The 23,083-nt window shown below is 39.4% G+C and overlaps 1 protein-coding gene across 3 annotated transcripts; it reads right to left on the minus strand.

The window, feature by feature from the left end:
• Positions 1 to 45: 45 nt before the first annotated feature.
• Positions 46 to 20,596, minus strand: ppp2r3b (protein phosphatase 2, regulatory subunit B'', beta). Of its 3 annotated transcripts, XM_075479203.1 has the most exons (15): positions 20,419 to 20,596; positions 19,542 to 19,976; positions 9,368 to 9,553; positions 8,951 to 9,054; positions 8,191 to 8,293; positions 6,797 to 6,871; positions 6,583 to 6,669; positions 6,117 to 6,273; positions 5,511 to 5,559; positions 5,329 to 5,418; positions 5,069 to 5,244; positions 3,319 to 3,437; positions 3,104 to 3,210; positions 2,297 to 2,338; positions 1,034 to 1,123 (listed from the first exon to the last, which is right to left on the minus strand). In XM_075479203.1, exons 2-14 carry the CDS (start codon positions 19,887 to 19,889, stop codon positions 2,320 to 2,322), a joined length of 1,620 nt encoding a protein of 539 aa, XP_075335318.1. In that variant the 5' UTR covers positions 19,890 to 19,976; positions 20,419 to 20,596; the 3' UTR covers positions 1,034 to 1,123; positions 2,297 to 2,319. The 3 variants fall into 3 exon arrangements, with proteins under 3 accessions (XP_075335317.1, XP_075335320.1, XP_075335318.1); XM_075479202.1 differs by lacking the exon at positions 2,297 to 2,338 and having other exon boundaries at positions 46 to 1,123; XM_075479205.1 differs by lacking the exons at positions 2,297 to 2,338; positions 19,542 to 19,976; positions 20,419 to 20,596 and adding an exon at positions 13,106 to 13,583 and having other exon boundaries at positions 46 to 1,123.
• Between the last annotated feature and the right edge of the window lie 2,487 nt (positions 20,597 to 23,083).

Below are 23,083 nucleotides of genomic sequence, written 5' to 3' on the forward strand. Positions count from 1 at the left end.
TGGATGGCATAGAAAATCCCTTCATGTGTTATCAAACGATCACATGTACATTACCGTTTCTTTTGCTCCATTACCCAAAGCTTTATTATTAATTTAAAGAAAAGCAAACGTTCCATTTGTTCTGTCAAAGTACATACAATTAAAGTACTCTGTAACATAGAAAAATGTCTAAAACACCGCATTTACACAGCAAGCTCAAAATAAATATGTACAGTACTTTATAAATTCATCTCTAATAATTTATAAACCCATCTCACACATACATGACCGTCATAATGAATACAGACCTGTACAATATACGCTGTGTGTGGCTGTCTGAACCCTGTGCTTGTGTGTGTGTGTGTGTGTGTGTGTGGTTGTGTACAGAAGACGACGGCGGCTTGTTTGGCATCTACAGCATGATCTGGCTTTTCAACAAACCATTTATACATTTACTGCCTCATAGGAAACCGTTTGATATGATCACTGGAATGTAACATTAGCCAATAAGTTTGATCCCTGAATTAAATCAACATGGTTTCTGTCCAACAATTCAGGGAGCTCCAATGTGTTCCTAATGCGATTTTTGGCTCAGGTGAACGTGATTACGCAACACCAGTGTTCAGATGAAGAAGATCGAAACCCGTCCTGAACATTATTGACAGAAAAGATAACATGCAGAAAACAGCTTGTTAACATGTGAGCAGGGAGCGAAAGATCTTACACATGCCGCTTGTGACGTCATGAAGTCGGCTGTTAAGATTGCTGAAGAATTACTCGTCCGTTTCTGCAGCCTTTCACAGAAAATTTGACTCCACCGGTGTTTTGAACGGCATCTTCTGGTTTTGTGATTACTGTATTTTGGGTAAAGTGTGTCCTGTTGCACAGGATAGGCGCAAACCCGAATCTTTTGATGTGATTCAGCCACTAACACAGCTGCACGTGTCGACTTCTGCGCCTGGGAGAAGAAGGTGCTCGGCAGGTTTGTGAGAAGCGCCACGGCATCGGGCATCACTCAAAGTCATCTTCATAATCATATTCGTCCAGGTTGCAGTGCGGACTGGGGATCTCAAAGAAGTGTCTCTTTGTCAGACCCAGCTCGCTGGAGATGTGCTGCCCTAAAGGGCTCAGAGGATTATCGTACCTACACAGACAAACGGAGAAGAGTTAATTAGCTGAACGGATACATTCGCAATGTTAGAAAACAGTTTATATTGGCGACAGAGGACGTTCGAATTGCAGTACACGTTACTTTAATAAAACACGGTTCTTTTCTTTGCCAAAATGGAGAGCAAAGTTTATAAATCTGCCAAAAAAAAAACAAACAAAAAGGCATTTTTACAATTAAGACATATTTACACCAAATGGGGCTTATGTCATCCATCTATTTCTTTGAAAGAACAATGGAAAAGGAGTTTGCACCAGCAAGAATGTACAAGAATAACATTTACAGAAAGAAAAACTGTACATCACGACATGTTGATACTGTATTAAGACCAACAGCAAAACTTGTTTTAAACTGTCTGTTCAACACATTTCAACATAGTCAAGAGTAATACAGTGGGTGATTGTGCCCCAGGATAACCATGCATCACAGATAGCTGGAAAACACGCATTTGCCTTCTTGCCAAAAGTTTTATTGAGAATAAAAACTTCCAGCAGGCGAGGGTCAGCCCGGCTCTACCAAGAGGTAACAAAATCCGACTAATAACTTGTTCAAACAAAAATCAAAGTGTAAAAAAAATATATATAGTTTCTGCTGTTTGCCTGGCAGCAAATGGACAAGACAAGGCCAAGAAATTCTTTTTTTTTTTTTTTTTTTTTTTTAATACTGCAACGAAACAAACAAGCCATATGGCCATATAACCCAGCTTTAGAGGTGATGCTTGAAGCGGACATTTGTTATTTCAGTCCACCTCATCTTAATTCTTGGCAAGAGAGCAAATAAATGTATTGCCTAACACATCAAACCGCTTTTTCTGAACAGATGAGGTTTTAAACAAGCCAGTGTGACGGGAAAGGACACAAGCATGACATGAAGGCTTGGACAGACGAGCTTTTGTTTATCCATTTTTTTAAGGATAAAAGGATAAGGATAAAAACAGAAGGTGTCTGGTTCAGAAACAAACTCCCAGCTCTAAAGACGTGGTCTCATACACGGGACACGGTTCTCTCATGACAAACGGCTACCTTCTGTCAACAGTGTGCTCAGATTGGAGTGGGTAGAAGCTAGGAGTGGGTTTAAGACTAGACCAGCCCAGTGTGGAGGAGGAGGAGGAGGAGACACTTATCCCTGCTGGTGCCCTGTGTGTCTTACCTGATCTGGGCGGCAGCCTGTCTTTAGAAGTCGGTGGTGTTCCTAAAACCGCCACACAACATGCCTGTCATCATCAGCCTCATTTATCACCGACTCACTCTCACTAGGCTCGGCATCTCCACTTTATCCTTGTAGCAATAAGGCATCAAGCTCTGCTAGTCTGCAGACTGTCCACTTTGGCAGAAAATTTGAATCCGCGTGACTTCACCTAAACTACTTGAACATTGTTATGTATACGTATGTAAACTTTGTACCAAACAATTGTCATAAAACAAGTCAAAATGTCTGCTGAATCAAAAACATCTTACTTATATACACCGAATTATAAATAAAATTGGATGTTTTCACATAAAAAAAAAAAAAAAAAGTTGGTTTTTAAATAACAAATACCTGGGGAAGATATTTGTAATCATTCTAGATAACACCGTAATTAAGGCCCTCATTTAGCAAATGTAACAGAATTAAAAAGAAAGCTCAGAATGTAAAATGTGAACCCAACAACAAGCTGTATGAATGCCTGCTAAAAGTAACTGACTGGCATGTGTGCCTTAAGCCAACGAGAGGTGAGAACATTAAAACTATTGAGAAACCCCTTATGTTTACCCCTTATAAATGTTAACAAATAAATATATAGTTTTTAGGCAAAGATGAGGACAGAATAATCTGAAACTCTTAAATGGGGAAATTACAACTAAACTATTCTTGAGGAGATAAGACTGCCTGCTGCTCGTAGAGGAGTGTGTGAAAACAATACTTTAAACTAGCTGCGGCTACTTCCGACAGGCCCATGAATGATGTTGTACTTACACATCGTTACACTGATCGTTGGCAGCCTCCTCAGCCACCAGTAGATCATACTCCTCTGCGGCGTATTTCTCCCAGTCCGAGACCTCCTGGCCGTCCGTCTCCGCCTCCTTAGGAAACATGACAAGTTACATGATCAGCGTGACCTCTGACAGTGGAAACGAATGCGATCCTGCTTCATACGCGGCGTCGTCCTATCAGGATTTGATCTCGCTCACCCTTATAACAGAGAAAGGGTCCCTCTGCTCGTGGTCCAAGTACTTTTCAATGTTGAAGAACGTGTCAAAGAAGATATGGGACAACTTGCACCTCTTGAGGTCTCGCAGAGTGATCTTACCTGCATGGGACGAAAAAAAAAAAGAGCCACTAAAGTTCTCAAGCGTACACTTACTTTGTAACAGAAAATTCCATTTTTAAAACGGTTTTGGAAGTCTTGCTGCATGGATTTATTTTTTTGTCTCTTTGTCTCTGCTGCCTAACGATCCAATTAGAATGATTTGTTAACAATATGCCGCCACTAATGATTCTTTGTAGACGATTAATTGGCCTAAAATGTGTGGGATACTTTGAAACAAGCTCTATCGGTTGAACCCCACAACCTAAAAGGCATTAAAGTATTAAAGACTTAAAGTATTCACTGACACCACAGGACAAGAGTCTGTACTCTGATGGGTTAGAATTGTTTGGCTGTAAAAGTGTTTGGATAGCAGGCTTTAATGTTGTGGCTGATGTGTATAAATCACAACTCTAGTAACCTTTGACAAACTGGCTGAAAATGTGTTGCAAAGTAAACACAGAAGCATTTTTCTTGTCTCACTTGTCTACCTGTGGGTTATTATAAAGGCAGGATAGCTTCCCTTAAAGTAAGAAATAAGTGTATTGTAAAAGTAAAGTATGAAATATATATATAGATGCAACAAATTAATTGCTGTGGTGTACGTATCTTTGCAGGAATAAAAATGTTTCTGCCGTTTATATAACAGAAAAAAGACTTTTGATAGACGGAATAACTTTACACAGTTGGCGATAGATCTGTCAGGATTGGCAATTAATCGTATAATTGCAATTACTTGAGATAATTGCGATAACTCCTATTTGAAAACAGCTGGCAAAAATGTCATATTTCGGTATATTGTCTCCACCATTTGAAACGAGTTAACTGACCAAGGGATAGAGTTGATTCCCTTTAGTGGCGTTTATTGTTGCACTATCGTCCTCTGCTGTGGACATGGCACATCTGCTGAGTGCAATTTTTTTGTTTTAAAAGACATACGTACATATTTTCTAATGCCTGTTATTCTTTATAAGAGTTAGGTGAACAATTAAATTGTTTTGTTCCGCCTACCGTATAGTGGCAGAATAAAAATGAAGAGATACAAACCGTTCATAATTGCAATTATTTGTATGACAAATAATCGTGACTAATTGGCATCAGATATAACATAAGATATTCTCTGAATTTATGAAAACACCTTCCAACTCATCAAATATAAAATCTCAAATTAAATTCCTGTGCCACCAACAACGTTATTGAATTAGAAGTGTCAAAAGTCCATTAAATCTGTTCAAATTGAACAGTTGTGACATCTCCTTTCTGTTCTGGAGAAGAACTGTAGAGAAGCTATTACATCTCATATAATATGTGCAACACACACTATCAGGCTGTCTGAGGGTCACATTCTAGCTGTGGCCATCAATACTAAACATGCATACCCCCACCAAGAACTAGTCTCACATAAATAAGACAGTGGAAGAGTTAAGTGTAGGAGGGAATCTGTTGACAGTGTGGATGACACCAGCAGCTGGCCGCAGGCAGCCCAGTCAGTCCTCTCGTCTATAACGGTTCCCTCAGCCAACGATCAATGATCTGCCCTGAAAATGTGCCTATGTGTCTGCCACTGAGACTCCGGAAAAAAGTGGAAATTGCCCCACTCTGTGCTGAGAGTATAAATGTGAAACAGGTCTGACCTTCGACCTCAGGCTTGACGAGGTCGAGCATTTGGCAGAGGCAGTCCTCGAAGGGAAGGGGCTCAATGGCCATGGCCTCCAGTTTCTGACACTGCTCCTCGTAGAAATACTCCAGCTCGTACATGCTGAGCACCCCGTCCCCATTCAAGTCCATACAGCGGAACCAGTACTCTATACTGAACAAAGAGAAAGAGCTCAACAAAGACTTAAGAACCGTACAGAAAAGGAAGCTGGATCAGGTTATGTGAATATTTAGATACCTGGTGTCAGTCTTCTTGTCTTCCTCAGAGATGAGAAACCACACAAAGTCAGCATAGCTCAGTCTTCCCTCCTTATACACCCGTCTGTCCCTTATGGAATAAATCAACAAAAACCTCAATTAAAACTGCTAGTTTAGATTATACTTCAATCTTTTAAAACCCAAACAAAATCTTCAACTGACCTCGTTACTGTTCCTGAGAATATTCTCTCGATCATTTTCTGCGAAATGGCTGAAAAATACACAGCAAAGTGGTCAATTACAATCCAGCTCTCCCAGTTACTGGGCAACTTTTTGCACAACACACGCAATCCAATTCTCAGACAGTAAATCCAAACCAGCAAGTGTAGCTCTTTTTGGAAAATAATCTTGACAATGCTATAAATCCTCCGGTCACCATTTTGACCACATAGTGGTAGAAATTGTTCCAGACGAGACGTCACTGGAGCAGAGAATATGTGCTGCTCTCTTATTGATCTTGAGTCGTATTTCCCCAGCCTCGCTCACAAACCATCAACTGAAAACATGTGGCGTGGAGTGAGGGGAGGCTGTGTCGGAGACAAATCCTTTCCCTGACTATATCTAAGGAGCAAACCATGTGCAGATAAGATTTACAAACTTTCTTGTAACCTGTAGTTTCCGTCAACTGGAAACTTTGAGAAAAGTTCATTTGTCTTGCATCCTTTGTGAGTAATTTTCCACCCTGTGTACTGACACGATGCTAAAATAGATTAAATAATAAACAAAGTGATAAGCGCTCTGATGTCAAAGTGCTGTGCATTTCCGCACCTTGGTCATTGTGCCGTGTCAGGTCATTCTGGTCTACGTAGAGGTCATGATCAGTGTCCAGCTCCCAGAACTTACAGTAGATCACGTAAAAATGTTCATAGGAGAAATATTCTGTCAGCTGGTTCACGTCTTCCTCCTGGTCCAGCAATGCCACATTCTGCCAGCAGGAAGTCAGTTAACAAAACAAAAATATTTCGTTAATCTCATAAATATTCAATACATAAACATATATTTAACAATTTATAAACTAAGACTGGCTAAGCATAAATGTAAGCATTTTTATCTTTAACTTTCTGAATGCGCTGCAAAAGAAGAATGTTTTTGCTGACAGTCAAAAATGACACTTCTTAATAACAGAATTGAAGACGTCTTAGAAGATTTGGGGACCTGTAGACACGCTAGTAATGTAACGCTAAAGTTGATAAGGAAAAAAAAAAAAAGAGAGAGAGAGAATGGGAGGATTTACCTGAAGGAAATTACTTTTCCTGAGCTCAGAACACGTTATTTTCCCAGTCCATGACCGGTTCACATTGTAAAATATCCTTTGAATCACCTGAAAAGCAATCAACAAGGTTGTCTTTTAAAATGAAAAAAAAAAGAAGAAAAGACAAATCTTAATCTGTACCATTTGAAGGTTTTATTGCTTGTAAAGTGCTCTCATATGTGTTATGATAGTATACCGTGGTGATGTATCGCGAGTGAAAGTCCGGTGCCTCTTTTAGAAAGGCCAGGCCTGCATGTGAGTTCACCACATCCTGGAAACATAAAGTCAGATCACTTTGTCTTTACTCCACATCAAAAGGAACAATCAGCCCGTGAAGTTTTATGACTACCACTCTAACAGATAGATATGTTCAGTTGAATTCTACAGTTACTTTCAGAGACGAGCTAAATAACAATCCACATCTGTCTTTCTTTCCTGGAAGACAGATCCCGTCGCTGTCAGAGTGGGAATATAAATCTAATTTAAACATTGGAAGTTGCGAGTGACTGTCTACTGTACGCATTTTGTCTCATCGCATGCTTTTTAAAATTGTGCTTTGAGTAGAAAATACTCCGGGTATTACTGGGAGAGGTAATCCATTTAAATATTTCTTCAAAATCAACAAACAAAACAAAAACACTGGGTCAACTGGTTTTGAGATGCCCTTTTTGGTTGAATAACAAGTAGAAAGGACAAACAAAAAGATGTCTGTAATCTCTTTTTTTATGCCATTAAGTCATAGGAAGTTGTTCTTTATTCTAAATCAACTGTGGCTTTATTTCCTGCTATGAAACTCCTCCAGGATTACCTTTATTCTACTCCCTTGCCTGCTACTAAGGGAAAGAATTGTTGACATAAACGCGAAGGCGGCAATGAAATTAAAAGGCCTTATTTCGGGGGCAGCCGTCGTGCCTCTTTGACTCTCACTGTGAGAAATTAAATCATAGAGAAACACATAAATCACAGGGCACAGGAAACAGGCGGAGACAGTCAAATCTACTCCACTGCAATCCGCCTTTCATTCATCAAAACAGTCAAAGGCAGTTTGCTGAGCGGAACCATACAAATTAAACAGCGTGTGCCACAAAGCATCTCTGCTGGTATGCTAACAGGTTTTCATCTCAGACTGAAAGTGCCTGCCAGCATGAAAATGAATCAGGTGTGGGGCAGGGCCAGTGTGGCACAGAAACAGCTCGTCAGCTGGAATGAGAACACAAACAGCCACCACAGTACAAATTTCCACTAATCCCCTTAAAAAAAACAAATAACTTCACCATTTTTTCCGGTATCATTTTGGTACATTGATTTGCTTGTAACAAGACATGTTTTTTTTTAATCTTCATTTCTCCTCGGTTAATAAATGCTGAGCATGAATACTGCTTCAAGGGAATCTTCCTTCAGTATACTCCCCTCCACTATATTACTGACTTATAGCACTGTCCCTGAATTAGTCCTCCACCACATCAAAAAGCACTGCCTCAGCAGAGCGCTCCAAAAATCAAGCCCAGTTTGCACCACCCAAGTTAGTACAATTTTGCCATCCCACATGGCAAACTCCAGCTCTCTCCCTGGGTGTGCTGCATCCAGTACCTGCAGGAATGGAATAAAGTCGTCTTGTTCCAGGTAATTACAGCCAGGCTTGGCCAAGAGGTGCACAAATTTAGAGGCATCATCGTGACAGGTCTGCAGAGTTCTGGGGAAGAAAAGAGAGAACAGATGGTTGCAAGGTTGCTCCCACTTTGGCTCTCATGTTCCCTCTACCCTGTTTTTGAATCATTCTTTCAAGTTTTATATTGCTACACTAAAAACTGCAAGTGCAGATATATAATGCATTCGGAAATTAGGATTCTGAATTGGTGCCGGATGATTATAGGCACGGAGTGTCATGGTTGCGACACAGAAGTAATGGAAGCGTCTGTTATGGCCGCTCATCTAAGAATGGCTCAGTCATGGGCTCATGTCAAAGGTCAGGTCTGTCCAGTTCTCTGGAGAATCACACATTAATACAAGACCATGTCTACTGCTTGCAACATCACTCGGCACACAGCCACCATTATAAAAAGACCTACGGTATTTATTTTAGTTTTAAACAAAAAGATGCTGCATTGACGTTTTCATTTATATGCTATGCAGTATAAGCACAGTGACACTCCCTTGTGGTGTTTATGAAGGCAATGATTTTGTTTGGAGTGAAAAAGAAAGTGTCATCATAGAAGAGAGCTGCATGCAGTGTGTGTGTGTGTGTTCCCCAGCGAGTGGTCATCATTGTTCAGAGGAGACTGTATGAGGCATTTGGCTGTGAGTGAATGTAGCGATGGTTTAGGGAGAATGAAAGCAGCCATTGTCTTACTTTCTCCACATAGCCACAAACTTGTGAACGGACACGAAACCCGTCCTATCGCCTCCAGCTAAGCAGAACAATGGTACTTTCCAGTAGAGTGGACACTCGCAGGCCTAAGGAGAAAGGAGAAATCGGTCTTCGAGTGGTAAGGGCATAGAGAATACAAAAGGGAAAACATCCCATAGTAACATAAACTTCCGAAATACATAAATATATAATTCAAAGACTTTCCCCAAGTAAACGCAGCTGTCATTGTTCTTAGGTTCCCCTCAAGCCACCGATCCCATTCCTCAGAGACATGGAAATAATATTTTCCATGAGGTTTTAAAATCAGCAAACATTTGTAAAGTCCGGAGCTAAATGGCACTAATGAAAATAATTTGCTGGTTGGCGGCAGAACCACCATGCTTTAAGTCACATTCTCACCTTGGCGACTTGCCCCATGTCCTCAATGGTGGCCCTTTCATTTGGAAATTGGGCAAATATTTTCTCAATTTTGGAAATGAGGCTGTCGACGTTGAGGTTGGCTTGGGGCCGGCCCTGTGGGAAGTAGAACTTGGGAATGCTTTCACTCAGTGCAGTGGTGACTGGCTCCTCCGTCCTAACCTGGGCCTGAGACAAACAGAGACATAAACTGTTAGCCACTCATGCTAACACTCTACAGCTCAAGTGTTCCAACATTTGCTGAGGCTTGCCTTAACACAAACTACATCGCTGCTGCTCCTCGTGTAACCATATCTCTGAGCAGCCCAAAGGCTCATCAGCGAAGAGTTGGGACTACTCAGCACTCATAATCATTATCCATTTATCTGTAATAGATACTTCGTGACTGACATTCCCATCTGATAGTAACTGAAATAGATTTGAATGTGCCAACTTTCATGAAAATGTGCTGAGTTGTTGAAAAACCATGAGTGACGAAGTAATTTTAACAACTTGTTAATGTGTTGATTAACAAATTATCATCAAAAAAGTTCATTAGTTGCAGACAATACTACTCAATCTTTATCCTTTTAAAGGCAAGTGACGTGAAGTCTTAAGTTCTTTCTGGATGATGATTATACTTATGGATGTCTGTATCAGTAGCTGACATACCATACATTGATTAAAGGTTGTTAACAGCATCATCTGTGATGTAACTGTACACAGCTCTACACCTGTAGCCCCTTTCACACTGCCGAATAACCCGCGTTTAATCCGCAAATTTAGCTTGTCCGCTGTTGCGTTCACACTGCCGACCCGGGCTGCCGCGTCAACTCGACTCGCCTTTCGACCCGCGTCGGACCCTAGTCTTTTTGCCGAGCCGAGTTTGGTGTGAACGCAATCGACGCGGGTCGGACGTGGGCGTGGCGTGAGGAGTTTAAAAGACAGAATGGACAGCTGATTCAGAACAACAGCGACAGGTGAGGACAAGTTTCACTTCAAGTTTTACTCTGTTTTAGCCTACATCAAGTTGGAGACATTTTTTAATATGGCCAACTGGGGAGACAAGGAGGTCCGCGAGCTCCTCAGCCTCCGAGCAGAGGACATTATTTACCGCCACATTTCGGGGACTATAGTGCTCTTGTATTCTCCGCATATGTTCTTCGGCGGCATCCCACGTTGTAACCATCCACACCCCGTAAAATAACATCTCCATGAACTGCATATACAATTGCAAAAACAAGTCCTCAAGGTGTATTTAACCCTACCTCCGACGCATGGCTTGTGCCTACGTCATTGTACACGCCCAGCATTTTATGTGTTTCGTGTGACGCTCTGCCACTAGGCAACGCCCCCTGAACTCGGCTTCAGGCGACACGGGTCACCAACACGCCAAGCGTTCACATTGCTCGACGCGGGCCGAAGGTGCAATTTGGACCCGCTAAGGTAGCGGGTCGCAGCGTGAAAGGGGCTAGTGATTCTAGCACCTACACCACCTCAGATAATATTTAGCTCGCCAGCTACCACCATTCCCACAGATTTTAAAAGTTTTATACCAAAGTTTCGATAAAGTCTCTGTCAAAAATCTTAAATGTATACCAACACGACACATTTCCCCGTTTAACCTAAACAGTAAGCTGTTAGTTGAATCTGGATGACTTCTTCTGCGTACCACTGCAGGGAACTTGCATACCACCAGTGGCACATGTACCACAGTTTGAGAACCGCGGCTATAAACAACACGACATATGGCAAGATAAAGATAGTACACACATTTTTAGTAACTGAGGTAATTAACAGTTAGTTTTCTTATTGCAATTTGTTTTTATACCAAAAATACATATTTTTTTCCAATTAAGACAAAGAAAAGTTTTGATTTAGAATTTGATTTCAGAATATCTGATTTTCATAATGTAATTCGCAATAACGACATTCTCAAAATATATATAGACTTCAAAAGATGATAGAACATTGCCGTCACACCAATTCATCTTTGTTTTGACTTTTTGTCTCCATTTCTATTGGCAATTAAATATTGAACTGAAACCAGGCAGTGAGGAACTAAAAGCTGTATAAAAAACAATTACACCGATATGTTTTGCTTTTAATGTTTTTTCAAATCATTTTATTATCACCATGTGCATATTATCGGCACGACTACCGGTATTACACAACACCACTTGTCTGTTATTCATAATACCTGAAAGTACACGGCCTGGATCAAGTACAAGCCTTAACATGTGTCTTAATGACTGCATTCATCTGAGGAGGGATGATATAATAACATAAATCGATTTTTGACTTGACCAAAAAATGTCATGGTTTTGGAACTGACACCTAAATGAAATACTTGCATTGTTAGTTAAATCTACAGATGAGCTTTACCTTTGGTAGTCAAAGTTTATTAAGAAGCAAGAAATGTGAGTTCCTAATAAACAAAAAGTAATACATATAATAAAGTGAGAAGAGCCACCGTGACTAGGTTTAAGCGACCAGCCTGATTATAGGCAAACAGTAGCTGTCAACAACAGACCTAGTAAAAGAATTACAGCAGGCATGTGGTGCATGTAATATAGTGTGTTCAAATTCAACTTCAGACAGGAGACAGTTTTTTCTGGTCATGTAGGAGTTATTACTGGATAAAAGCATATATATATATATATATATATATATATATATATATATATATATATATATATATATATATATATATATATATATATATATATAAATAAATCTCAACTGTCTGTAAAAGATGACGTTACAAGGTACAGCACACTTCTGTGATATAGAAACCTTCTATATGTCAAAGAAATCTGTAACCTTGGAAATGCTAAGAAGAGACATTCATTGATAAAATCTCCACTGTGTGTTTTTCAGAACATGTGTTGCTCTCGGTTATGATCTCGAATCCAAAGACCATTTACATGGCTCAGGAAATGCTATATGAATTATTCTGTGTGGCCTTGCATAAACCATACAAACACACCTACACTGTGTCCCGCTAATACTTAAAAATATCGATCGAATTGTTTTGGTCATACGAAAATATTGTTACTTTGACCAAGCCTACATGTAACATCACATCTGCATCAATAAAACTTCCAACAATAACTTAAGAGCTGGACAAATAGTGAGTAAATCTTCCCAGGTCAGTTTCCATGTGCTTGTGTTTCAACACCAACTGAAAATGCCTTGTTGTATTTTCTGCTCATTTTATCCTGATTAAGAACAAATGCAGCTGATCCTCTGCTCTTCCATGTTGTGTGTTGGTATCAGTCATGGCTATAAAAGGACATAAACATCTCCCGTTGCCTTGCACTGTCCCCTCTCTCACTTCATGCTTGCAGAGCTCTTGAGCACAACTGTTAAGCCACATGACATTTTGCACATTCACAATGATGTGGTCTGGAAGAGGACAGCACAGCAGCTGAGCATAATGTGGAAAAAGATGATAAAACATTCAATAGATCTGATTACAGTTAGAAATATCTAGTAAGCGAAGCATCGCAAAGCTACTTCTGACAGCATAACAATCACACTTATAAGCACCTTTTAAATTTGTCAAGAGTGAGAGTAAGGGAGAGTAAGCTAACTGCTCATTTCTTCCTGCTTTAACAGTTATTGTACAATTATGACAGGAAGACAGGAAGCCTGCATATCGTTGTTATCATTATCAGGCCATGGCCGATGTGCCAGCAAAGCCTGTGTTGTAGAGGGTACACTCATACAAACACCTGCCTGTCCTTGTTGGAAAGCTCTGAGCCTCTTCTTGAACCGAGAAGGCAGAACAAAGTCACATCCACGTGCCAACAGTGCCAGCTCCTTCCTCAGGTCAGGATCCTGGCGCAGAGACAGCTCCCTCATCCTCATCCTTACTCCAAACAGGATGGGGCACTCATATACACGAAAACAACACTCTGTCCAGTGTTGTCCTCTTGATCGTACAAACAACTTGCAATTGACACTGCTAGTAAAAGGCAGTGGAAGCAGTGGAGGTCCTCTGTGAGTATGTCCCTATGATTGTCCTCTGTCAGTGAGAGACTCTTAATGCAAGGGAGCAGCTGCTACTGCGACTCTCCCTCCCATTCCAGATCTGGTCGCACAATCTCAGCTTTGCCTGCTGCTCTGTCCCAGTCTCTACCATACATGCACACACACACATGCATACTGAAGGGTCAGGAAGCCCTTGCTTCAAAGCTGCTGGGGAGATAAGGAGTGACTGGGTGCATGTGTGTGGGACTCACTTGCTGTCTGTGTGGGATGGGAGGGGTGTGAGTGGTGGATCTGCCCTTTCCAGTTTGCATTCCTCAGTGCTCATGGAAGGTTATCTAAAGAGACGGACCTGTTGTTGCTGCTTGAAGCAGATATAGTTCAGCTGAAGGATGCATCTCACTACCACAATGACACACTGCTCATGTTCTTGAACATATTTTCAGAAAAGCTCCCACACAACTGAGTACTTCAGAGAAAGTCTGGCTGTGGGATGAGTGAGTCCTGATAACTGGACAACCTTATTTTGGACAGGAGACGTAACACCAATGAGATTAAACGTTATTTTGGACTAAGTCAGCCTAAATTAGTTTTCAAAAATGCCTCAAATCACAAATACACAAGGAAAACAAATGTAACAAATAAAGCATAGGTGAAGAGAACAACCAAGGTCTGACTATTTAACAATACAAGTCTAGATCTTGCCACTGGATGATACATACATACCTATAAGACATAAATTTTAAACAATTTTGCATCCCATCTTATGGTGATCTTTGTTTGCCTTCTCTCTGCAAGCTTGGGCTGCCAGCCATTCCATGTCTTATTATAGTTGATGGGCAATAGAGAGAGAGAGAGGGGGGGGAATTCAAAGAATGATTACTGAACCTGTCTGCGCCTATTAAAAGCACCACCAAATTCTGTGTGGGATATCCAAGAGACTAGATCTGTGAAAACAAGAGTGCATCCTTAGTCCTCAAACAAACATCCATTTCCGGTTGTGGCCTGGATTGACGGCAATTACATAAATTCTCCATAAATGCTTTGATCCGTCTTCACAGCACAGACTATACACAGGGAAAGCCCAATCCCATTCTGCCTATTGATGTAATGGTAATTAATCTGAAAGGCCAAAGCGATGTTCACATTGGAAGGCTATATAAATAAACCTTTATCTGTTAACGTCATTGTTATTGTAATAATAAACTAATATTACATCCATAGTACTTTTTAGAAGACAGGTTCCCTGAGCTCACAGGTTTCTACTGGTTTCTGTTCACATCCAGTTCCTGTTGTCCACCACACAGAACACTGCACATGCTTGATAAGCTGTTTATATGAAGGCTTTCACATGGGCTGCTTTTTGTTCATGCACATCAAAAACAGTGAAACATAGCTTTTCTATGTTCCACTGTTATTGAATAAAAAAGCGAACCACATGAAGCTATTAGCTCGCAATTCTGTTCAGTCCAGTTTGAGCAATGAAAATCTGAACAGTGTTCCATAAACAAAGGCATCACAACACAGCAGGTATCACAGTATGATGTTTATTTAGGAAAAAAATACCACCAATCTGTATATGAAAACATCAGTGAAGTGGGTAAACAGCAGCCACAGCGCACAGGTTCTGAGTATAAGCCTCCTATGGGACTGTATCAAGTGTGTGCTTTTTAAATAACCACAATGGGGGAGCTCCAGCAAGCATTATCACAAACAAAATCATCTAAAGGCCACTGAAGGTATGTTGTCCAAAACAACAAGCAGCTATCAGTCAGACAAGTTGCTTAAGAGCAATGTCCACAGTCTGGTGGGTCGCTACCAACAAAAACATGAGAACTCAAAATGACTGTGGATAGTGTCTAATCTGTAAACTTCTACAGTAAATCCAATTTGTACACAAACATGTGTCTGGACATGTTTACTTCATTGCGTAACAAATGAGATTATGAAACACAACGTCTGAGGTTAGCAAATATTGGTCAGATGACAAGTTCGTGATACTACATTTTACTTGAACTTCAGCTGACAAGGTATTCAACACTAGTCATGCTTACAATCAAGCAAATTTTGAGCAAACTTAGGAATGTAACAAAAGGGGAAAATGCTAACAAGAGACTTACAAACCACCTAAAACAAATTTAAAAAAAAAATTAAAAAAATTTCCCCCTTGTAAACTGAGGAAGTTTTTTGGCTACTTGCCATTTTCATCACACTTTTCTGTGCTATGTTAAAATGACCATCAGAGATCTCATGTACATATAGCCACTGTTGTAGTTCCATTCCAAGGACACATATAGACCAGGAATCCACAGTGAGGGAAAAATACATTACATGACAACGAGTGAAAACTAATTAATCCCTAAAGCACTTCCCCAAACTGTCAATAACAGCATAAATGGTGTCCCACAAATGCTGGCTTCAGTTTCATCATTATTACCATCACTGAACAAGGAAATGAAAGATTCATTAAAACAGATGGAACTCAAACCACCCCTTTAATAGAGCCTCAGTAGGATCACAAGCATGAGTAAGAATATGGCTGCTGTAAAGTCCAAAAAGCTTCAGTTAAAATCAGCACGATTCAAAATTCAAAATCCTTCAAAACAAGGATTTTGGATATTATGTGATTTTGTGCCAAAAATAGGTCTGATTCACTGATAACACGATGGTTCCAGGGAGGACCAACGTGTAGAACATAAGCTGATCAACTGGCTTGCATAAAAGTAATAATGCAATGGCAGAGTCAAACTCTAGAATGCTTGTTTGCAAATCTATGGAGCTCATATGGCAAGACAAGTAGAGCAAAGGGTCTGGATAGGTAAATATAGTGGCTGCAAGTACAAAATGCTTCACTACTTGTTAAGTATTCGTTGGATTTGGATGTAGTTTTCTTAAGATATCCTTATTTCGTATTCTTAGTTATTCTGCTTTGGCATGGATGAGGCATCAATAAATGCACGATGTAAATCAACTCATAGATGAAAAATAAGTTTGCAATTTTACACTCTTAAAGCACAAGTGACTGAGACTCCAAAATAAAAGCACTTGCGGGAAACAGTTTTAACACCTGGTTCTCTGACAGGTCAGGCAACCGATAACATGACCTCAGACCCCCCTGCTTCAAATAGCTTCTATGTTGCTAAGCACAACCAAGCATGTTATAAAAAGACATCTTAAGAAATCTGTTATCCTAAATGCTGAAGGAGAGTACAGAAGGCAAAATAAAAACCTCAAAGAAAACTTATTTTTAGTACAGTATATTTAAAACCTTTGGGTCTTTGTATACGACCTACTGAACTCACAACACTGAGGCAATTTTATGTGTTGAGCTACACAGCTGAAAGGAAAGCCAAGCATTCACGGAGAGCTAATATTTACAGTACATAGTTTAAATAAACAATCTACGACCACATATCCTGACAATGAGCAGCATCTAATAGAGGCAGTTTCAAAGTAAATTAGGCAGAGGATGAATGTGCTGCCACACCTCATCTCACTGCCAGAGTTATGGGTATCTAATGCCAACACAAGGGAAACAAGGCTATCTATATCAGTGTCTGATGTCAAAGTCAGACCAGCTGTTCCATGCTGCATCAGTGTGACATAAATTGAATTTTTGAGTAATCCTTTCAAGAATGCATCTGTATACAGGAATTCATTTTGTTGTCTTAAAATAGAAGTATTACATTAATACAACCTCACAATCCCTTTAATATTGAGTGACACAGTGTGGTCTCATGGCATGACACATCGCAGCAGAATACACAAACTGTCCAGCAGCAGCTTTATATTAATCTGTGGTGAGAGGACACTAGGGGCAAAGGTTACGGAGAGGAAAGGGACAAAGATTTAACCAAAGAAATTATACATTCAAGAGTTAACCTCATACTTACTCATCATAAGGATTCATAATATACTGATCGCTATAGTTCAGAAACACTGAATCTGAAATAAACACCTATAACAAGGCTGGTTAAACTACATCTTTATCTTCAATTACGCTGCAATTGGCCTCGTCTAAACTATGTTTGGACAATGATTTGGACTCCGTGAATGGAACGGATGTTTAACTTTGATTGACTTTAATTAGCCATGTTTGCCTCGTACTAATGGAAGAGATGACGGACAATTTGATTAATCTACAGTTTATCTTTCTGTTAGGTACATATTTAATAGATGTGATCATCTTAGTAAGTAATACATGCATTTTGATTTTGTAAGATCGATTATTCAGTATTCTCCATTTTATTCTCTATTTTGGGCTCGTCAGTGATTCTGTTTGTAAACAATACAAATCTGCCATCTGATGATTCGTAAACAAATGTCGACCAAATGTGTACCAACTTTTTGGCCAAAGTTTAAAGGTATGCATAACAAAATAATAATAAAACCCACCCAGATATTAAAACATAAATGCGCTGCTCTATGTGTAGTAAGACCTAATTCAAGTCCTTATAGAGTTTTCCAGGTTCACAGGTTCCCCAGAACTGTTTTTTCTGCCTTGGTGGTCCAACATAAAGACAGCATAGGTCACACAATCTTCTTGAATTTCTTATAATGCCCATCTTTAGCATGCTAACAACATGTAGCACCCACACACCCAGCTGTTTAGTAGTTTCACTGTCATCACACTCACCAAAGTCCATAATCTAATACAAGAGTGAGTTTTTAAGCAAACATGCAAAACATTTTGCTGCTTTGAATTGTTTTGCACAGGTCTCTTCCATATTTGAACCAGTCCAAATAAATTACTATTCATCTCAGGAGAGAACAGTCGTAGAGAATAAGATCTAAAATGCGCAGGCTAAGGCAGTAACAGGGATAGGCTAGGTTCACACGCTTCCACCTCTCATACCACTTTAATTTGTGGGTGCGGCTTGAACATTTGGAAAGTATTTGACTAAAAGCCACGACGTCTGCCTACAGACATGAAGACCCAACTATGACAGTGCAGAGTGAACAGCCTCTTAATATCCTTGATGCTGTAGAGTTATCAGCAGCCTCTTGTGGCCAGCCAGGGAAAGTAAAGATACCAGAGGACACATTACTGCAAAGTGTAAGAGACTAAAAATCTTTTGAAAAACAGTCAAGATGGCTGAAGTAAGTTAATAACAAAGAACTTCAACAAAAGTGAGGGGTTAAGCAAAAATAATAAAACCAAATTTAATCAAACTGTGCATTCACACTAAATGTGAGGTGAGGAAGGCAATCCTTAATATCAATATATTAATATTATATATAACAGCAGTTTTGGTTTTACACCTTTTCACAGTAAACATATACTGTAAAAGCACATAAATAAAAGCTAACTTAAATGTAATTTAGAAGCAGAGACACCGCTAGGCTTTTTCAGCTGTGAATTGTAATCTTTTGTTGTCGTTTCGTTTTTGTTTTTTTTATGTTCAACATCAGCATTGGTTAGTGGTCAGCTGATAAAGATTTTTATCTTTAAAAGGCTGGGGTCAATATCTTGCTGAACAGGACAGCTGATGGCTGATACATGATACTGATATCATGCAGGGTTTCCCCCCCTTTTTTTGTATCCAATAAAATACCACAATGAGACACAATACTGAATGACTTGAATTAACATTTAACAGTCACTGTCATGTCAGCATTGACGCAGTTTAAGTAGATCGTTCAGGACTGTCAACATACTGATAAATAAAGCTATGTAATAAATAAATGTTCACAAGAAGGTTTGCGGGCATTCCCCGTTTATGTGCCTTGCAAAATATCAGCCGCTGATGCAGATTATCTTTCAAATAATTATCAACTGACTGATTATTCCGTGACTCAGTATATCTGTTATTGGTCTCAAGAATCTATAAGCAGTTCCACTCCATATGATCACGTGAACAGTTGCACAATCACATAAAACCCTCAATACCTACAACTGAAATTACAGTGTTGATATTTGCAACCAAACACAAACAGGTGCAACAATGATTCTTGCGAAACACCCTGATGTCACAAATTGAGTTACTCGTGGCTTCAGGAGGAAAAACAAGAACAACCAGACACACCTGTTTTTTGTTATTACAGGCAAATTTGTCTAAACATATACAACTGATATATTATTGTTTGGACCAGGTGTTCAAGAATTATGAACAATTGGATACATGCTTGCAAAACATTGTGTTCAGTGTTAGCTTTTAAACTTAGTATTTCAGTGGTAACATACCTTCTTTGTGCTGACAGACCTCCGCAGTACTCTGCCATTGGGTCCTGTCACTCTGGTATTACTACTGCTGCGAGAGGGCAGGGTACTGTTAGATGGTGGGCTGGAGGGGGTACTGAGGGGAACAGTTTTTTTCTCTACCAAGTTCTTCTGAGATGCCACATTGTTGTTCTCATTGAAGCTTAATGACCGTTTATCTTGGCCGTCTTTACCACTCAAGTACTGTCCATTTTTGATCAGGTCAAGATAATCTTTGAGTACTGACTGGGTTCCAGGATCACTCAGCCAGTTGAGAAACAGCTCATCCACCTTCTTTTTAAGAACCGGTTGGAGGACTTGTGGTGACGGCATTTTTCTGATTAATACCTCTTTGACACGCGTACCTGTGTGAGAATAAAAACCGCAGTAACCTCACGGCACACCTCTCTGCCTCCGTCTCTACAGGAAAACATCCAGGAAAAACAACCATTAATACACCCATATGACTGATAATATTATTATGAATAAAGCTATTGTTTAATAAAAAAAATGACACTAGCACTAGCTCGGTTGTAGCTGCTTTTGGATTGTGCTTTGAGTATATATCAATCACTCATTGGTATTATTGAATTTTTAGCGCGAAACGTCAATCCTTTAGCCCACTAGCGAATATATACACGAACCCAACACATTCCGGTTGTAAGTTTGGGTAATTTAAACCCTCATGCCGAACACAACACAGCAACAAGTCATTATGTTCTTAAGTAACATCACTTCAAAATGGTCTCGCTATATATGAAAGAGTACGCAGTGTCGATAGAGCTGTTATTGTCCATGCTAGCTAAAAACGAGCTAGATAGCGTTAGCAGGCTAATACTACCTCTAAAACTAATATACTGACCTTGCAGTGAGCGGGCGGAAGATCCAAATACGTATATCTCTCACTACATTACTTTTCCCTCATAAGCGACGCTGCTGCACGGATGTTTGAATGACTTTAGTGCAAAAAGCAACGCTTTGGCCACACTGCTCATTCTTCAGTGAAAACAGAGCAGACAACTTTTTTAAGCTCGCGTTCCCCTGGTAACCACACTATGCTATCGCGAGACTTTCAACGAGGTCTGTCCTGGGAGAATATTATATTAATATAATAAACACACATTTCTTAGATTTGATAGAACCACCTTCAACCACCTTGTACCATTCTTCAGTTATCATCATTATACACTCAACATACTCAGTGGTAAAATACGTTTGTACAGGTAATTTACAACACACTGACACCTCGTTGTCGTCACTGACAAGTAATATTGAAAGCCCTACAATTCAAACTTTTCTTCATTAAAATTTGTTCAGTTTGATTCTTAGTAAAAGCAAAATATGTTTAAAGATGATTTGAAATCCTATCCGTGAATTATACCGTTTCGTTTCGTTTTTAGTGTGTCTTATAAAAGTGCAATTTAATGATGAAACCTCCTGTTGTGTAGTAGGCTACTGTTAAGTTTTGAATGTAAATTTTTTATGTTATGTGACGTGATGCATCGAACATGACGAATAATCACATATTATTTCTGCAAAATCTGACACATTGAGGCATGGTATTGGTGTCAATTGTATGTAAGGTTTAAGAAGGGTAAAAAGCAGCTGGGTGTTATTATTTCACAAGTGGAAAACATTCAAGACATTTCCAATCTTCCCAGGAGTAGATGTTCCAAAAAGTTCACCCCAAGATCAGACCTTACAATACACAGAGAAACTGCAGAAAACTCATGAACTAATGTATATGTCAGACTGTACAGGCTTAATTTAGCATTTCAAATGTTAAAGTTCATCACAGGACAATTCGTAAAAAGACAAGAACAATTATGGCTTGTTTAGAAGGATTTTAGAAGAAACCCCCTCCTCTGTAAAAAGAACATGGCAGCACAGCTTAGGTTTGTAAAGTTGCATCTGAACAAACTACAAGACTTCTGGAACAATGTTCTTTGAACAGATGAGACCAAAGTGGAGATGTTTGGTCATAATGTGCACAGCAGCACATTTGGAGAAAGCCAAACACAGCATATTAGCACAAACTCCTCATGCCAACTATCGAGCACGGTGGTGGAGGTCCCATGATTTTTTTGCAGCCACATAAAACCTGGACACTTTGCAGTCATGAGTCCACCATAAACTCTGTTTACCAAATTATTCCAAAGTCAAATGTGAGGCCAGCTGTCAAACAGCTACATTTAGGCTGAAACTGGGCCATGCACACAATGAGACCGAACACAAAAGCAAATCTACAACAGAATGGCTAGAAATAATAATAATAATAATAATAATAAAAAATCTAATCGTTGCAGTGTCACAGTCTAAGTCCAGTGATTTGGCAAGACTTTAAGAGAACTGTGCATCAATGCCCACAAACCTCAGTGAACTGAATCAACATTGAAAAGAGGAGTGGGCCAAAATTACTCCACAATCATGTGAGAGACTGATAACGCCATATAGAAAAAATTTGGTTCTAAAGGATACCGAATTGTCGGGTGTACAGTATGATGTGTTTTTATCAATCTAATTTCAAGACCTGGTAAGGACTAGCTGATTTCTTATCATGCCCTGATGTGTAGGACCTTAGAACTGACATGACTGTATATTCTATCATTATGAATTCCACACATTTACAAATAACAATTGCATCCTGTTCTATGCATCTATGGTTAGCTTTATTCTAAGCAAACTCTATTTGTAACGTTGTAGCATAACGGTAAAAGATACTAGCAGAGGTAATTTCCAACATTCCCACATCTGTATTGTCATCACTGACAACAAGTAACATTAAAACAAACGTTTCTTCATTTCCAGCCAGAATAAAACCCCAAAAAGCTTTTCTTCATTAAAAGTTGTTAAGTTTGATTATTAATTCAATTCAATTCAATGAATTTTTATTTATATAGCGCCAAATACAACAAATGTCATCTCAAGGCACTTAAATAATAAAGTCCAATTCAACCCAATTGGAATTCAATTAATTGTAATCATAATTATTTTGTAAATAATTATCATTACATATATATTAGTATAAGCACAATGTTTTTAAAGATGATACTACATCATGTCCTTGAATTCCTCACATTTGCATTTAATTCTATGGAAGGGGACATAATTCCAAGAGAAATATCTTTTGCACCATTAAAACCAGACGTCATTATTATAGCTGCTCAAGTGCAACTGAAAAATGACTCGTTACCGAATTTGAGCTGCTCATCTCTGCTTTGCTCATTTCTAAGAAACAAGTTTGTGTTTTCAATATATCCCTTATACGAACTTAATCCAGATCCTCTTTACATGACTTACAATGACACACCTGTGCTTAATATGTCTCTCTTTTCCTTTCTTGCCCTTTTCCTCTTGTGTGTGGACTTGGACATCCTTATTGATTACTTTAAGGAGGAGTGGTCCGAGACACCGTGGCTCCCTCGTATTCTCTGCAGAAAGCAAGCAACACAAGTAAAGGTCAGCCTAAATAATTGGTACGGTATTTGACACCCATTGTAAGAAAAAATAAGCATGGAGTTGATAGA

This window comes from Odontesthes bonariensis, chromosome 12 (assembly GCF_027942865.1).
Source record: "Odontesthes bonariensis isolate fOdoBon6 chromosome 12, fOdoBon6.hap1, whole genome shotgun sequence".
Classification (NCBI taxonomy): domain Eukaryota; kingdom Metazoa; phylum Chordata; class Actinopteri; order Atheriniformes; family Atherinopsidae; genus Odontesthes; species Odontesthes bonariensis.

Excerpts from the sequence above, each read along its gene's own strand:
- ppp2r3b (XM_075479202.1), bottom strand. The coding sequence starts at position 19,889 with ATGCCGTCACCACAAGTCCTCCAACCGGTTCTTAAAAAGAAGGTGGAT. Across the intron at positions 6,274-6,582 it reads GGAAAAGTAATTTCCTTCAG|AATGTGGCATTGCTGGACCA; the intron begins GTAAATCCTCCC and ends TCCTGCTGGCAG. Across the intron at positions 5,419-5,510 it reads TTCTCAGGAACAGTAACGAG|GGACAGACGGGTGTATAAGG; the intron begins GTCAGTTGAAGA and ends TTATTCCATAAG.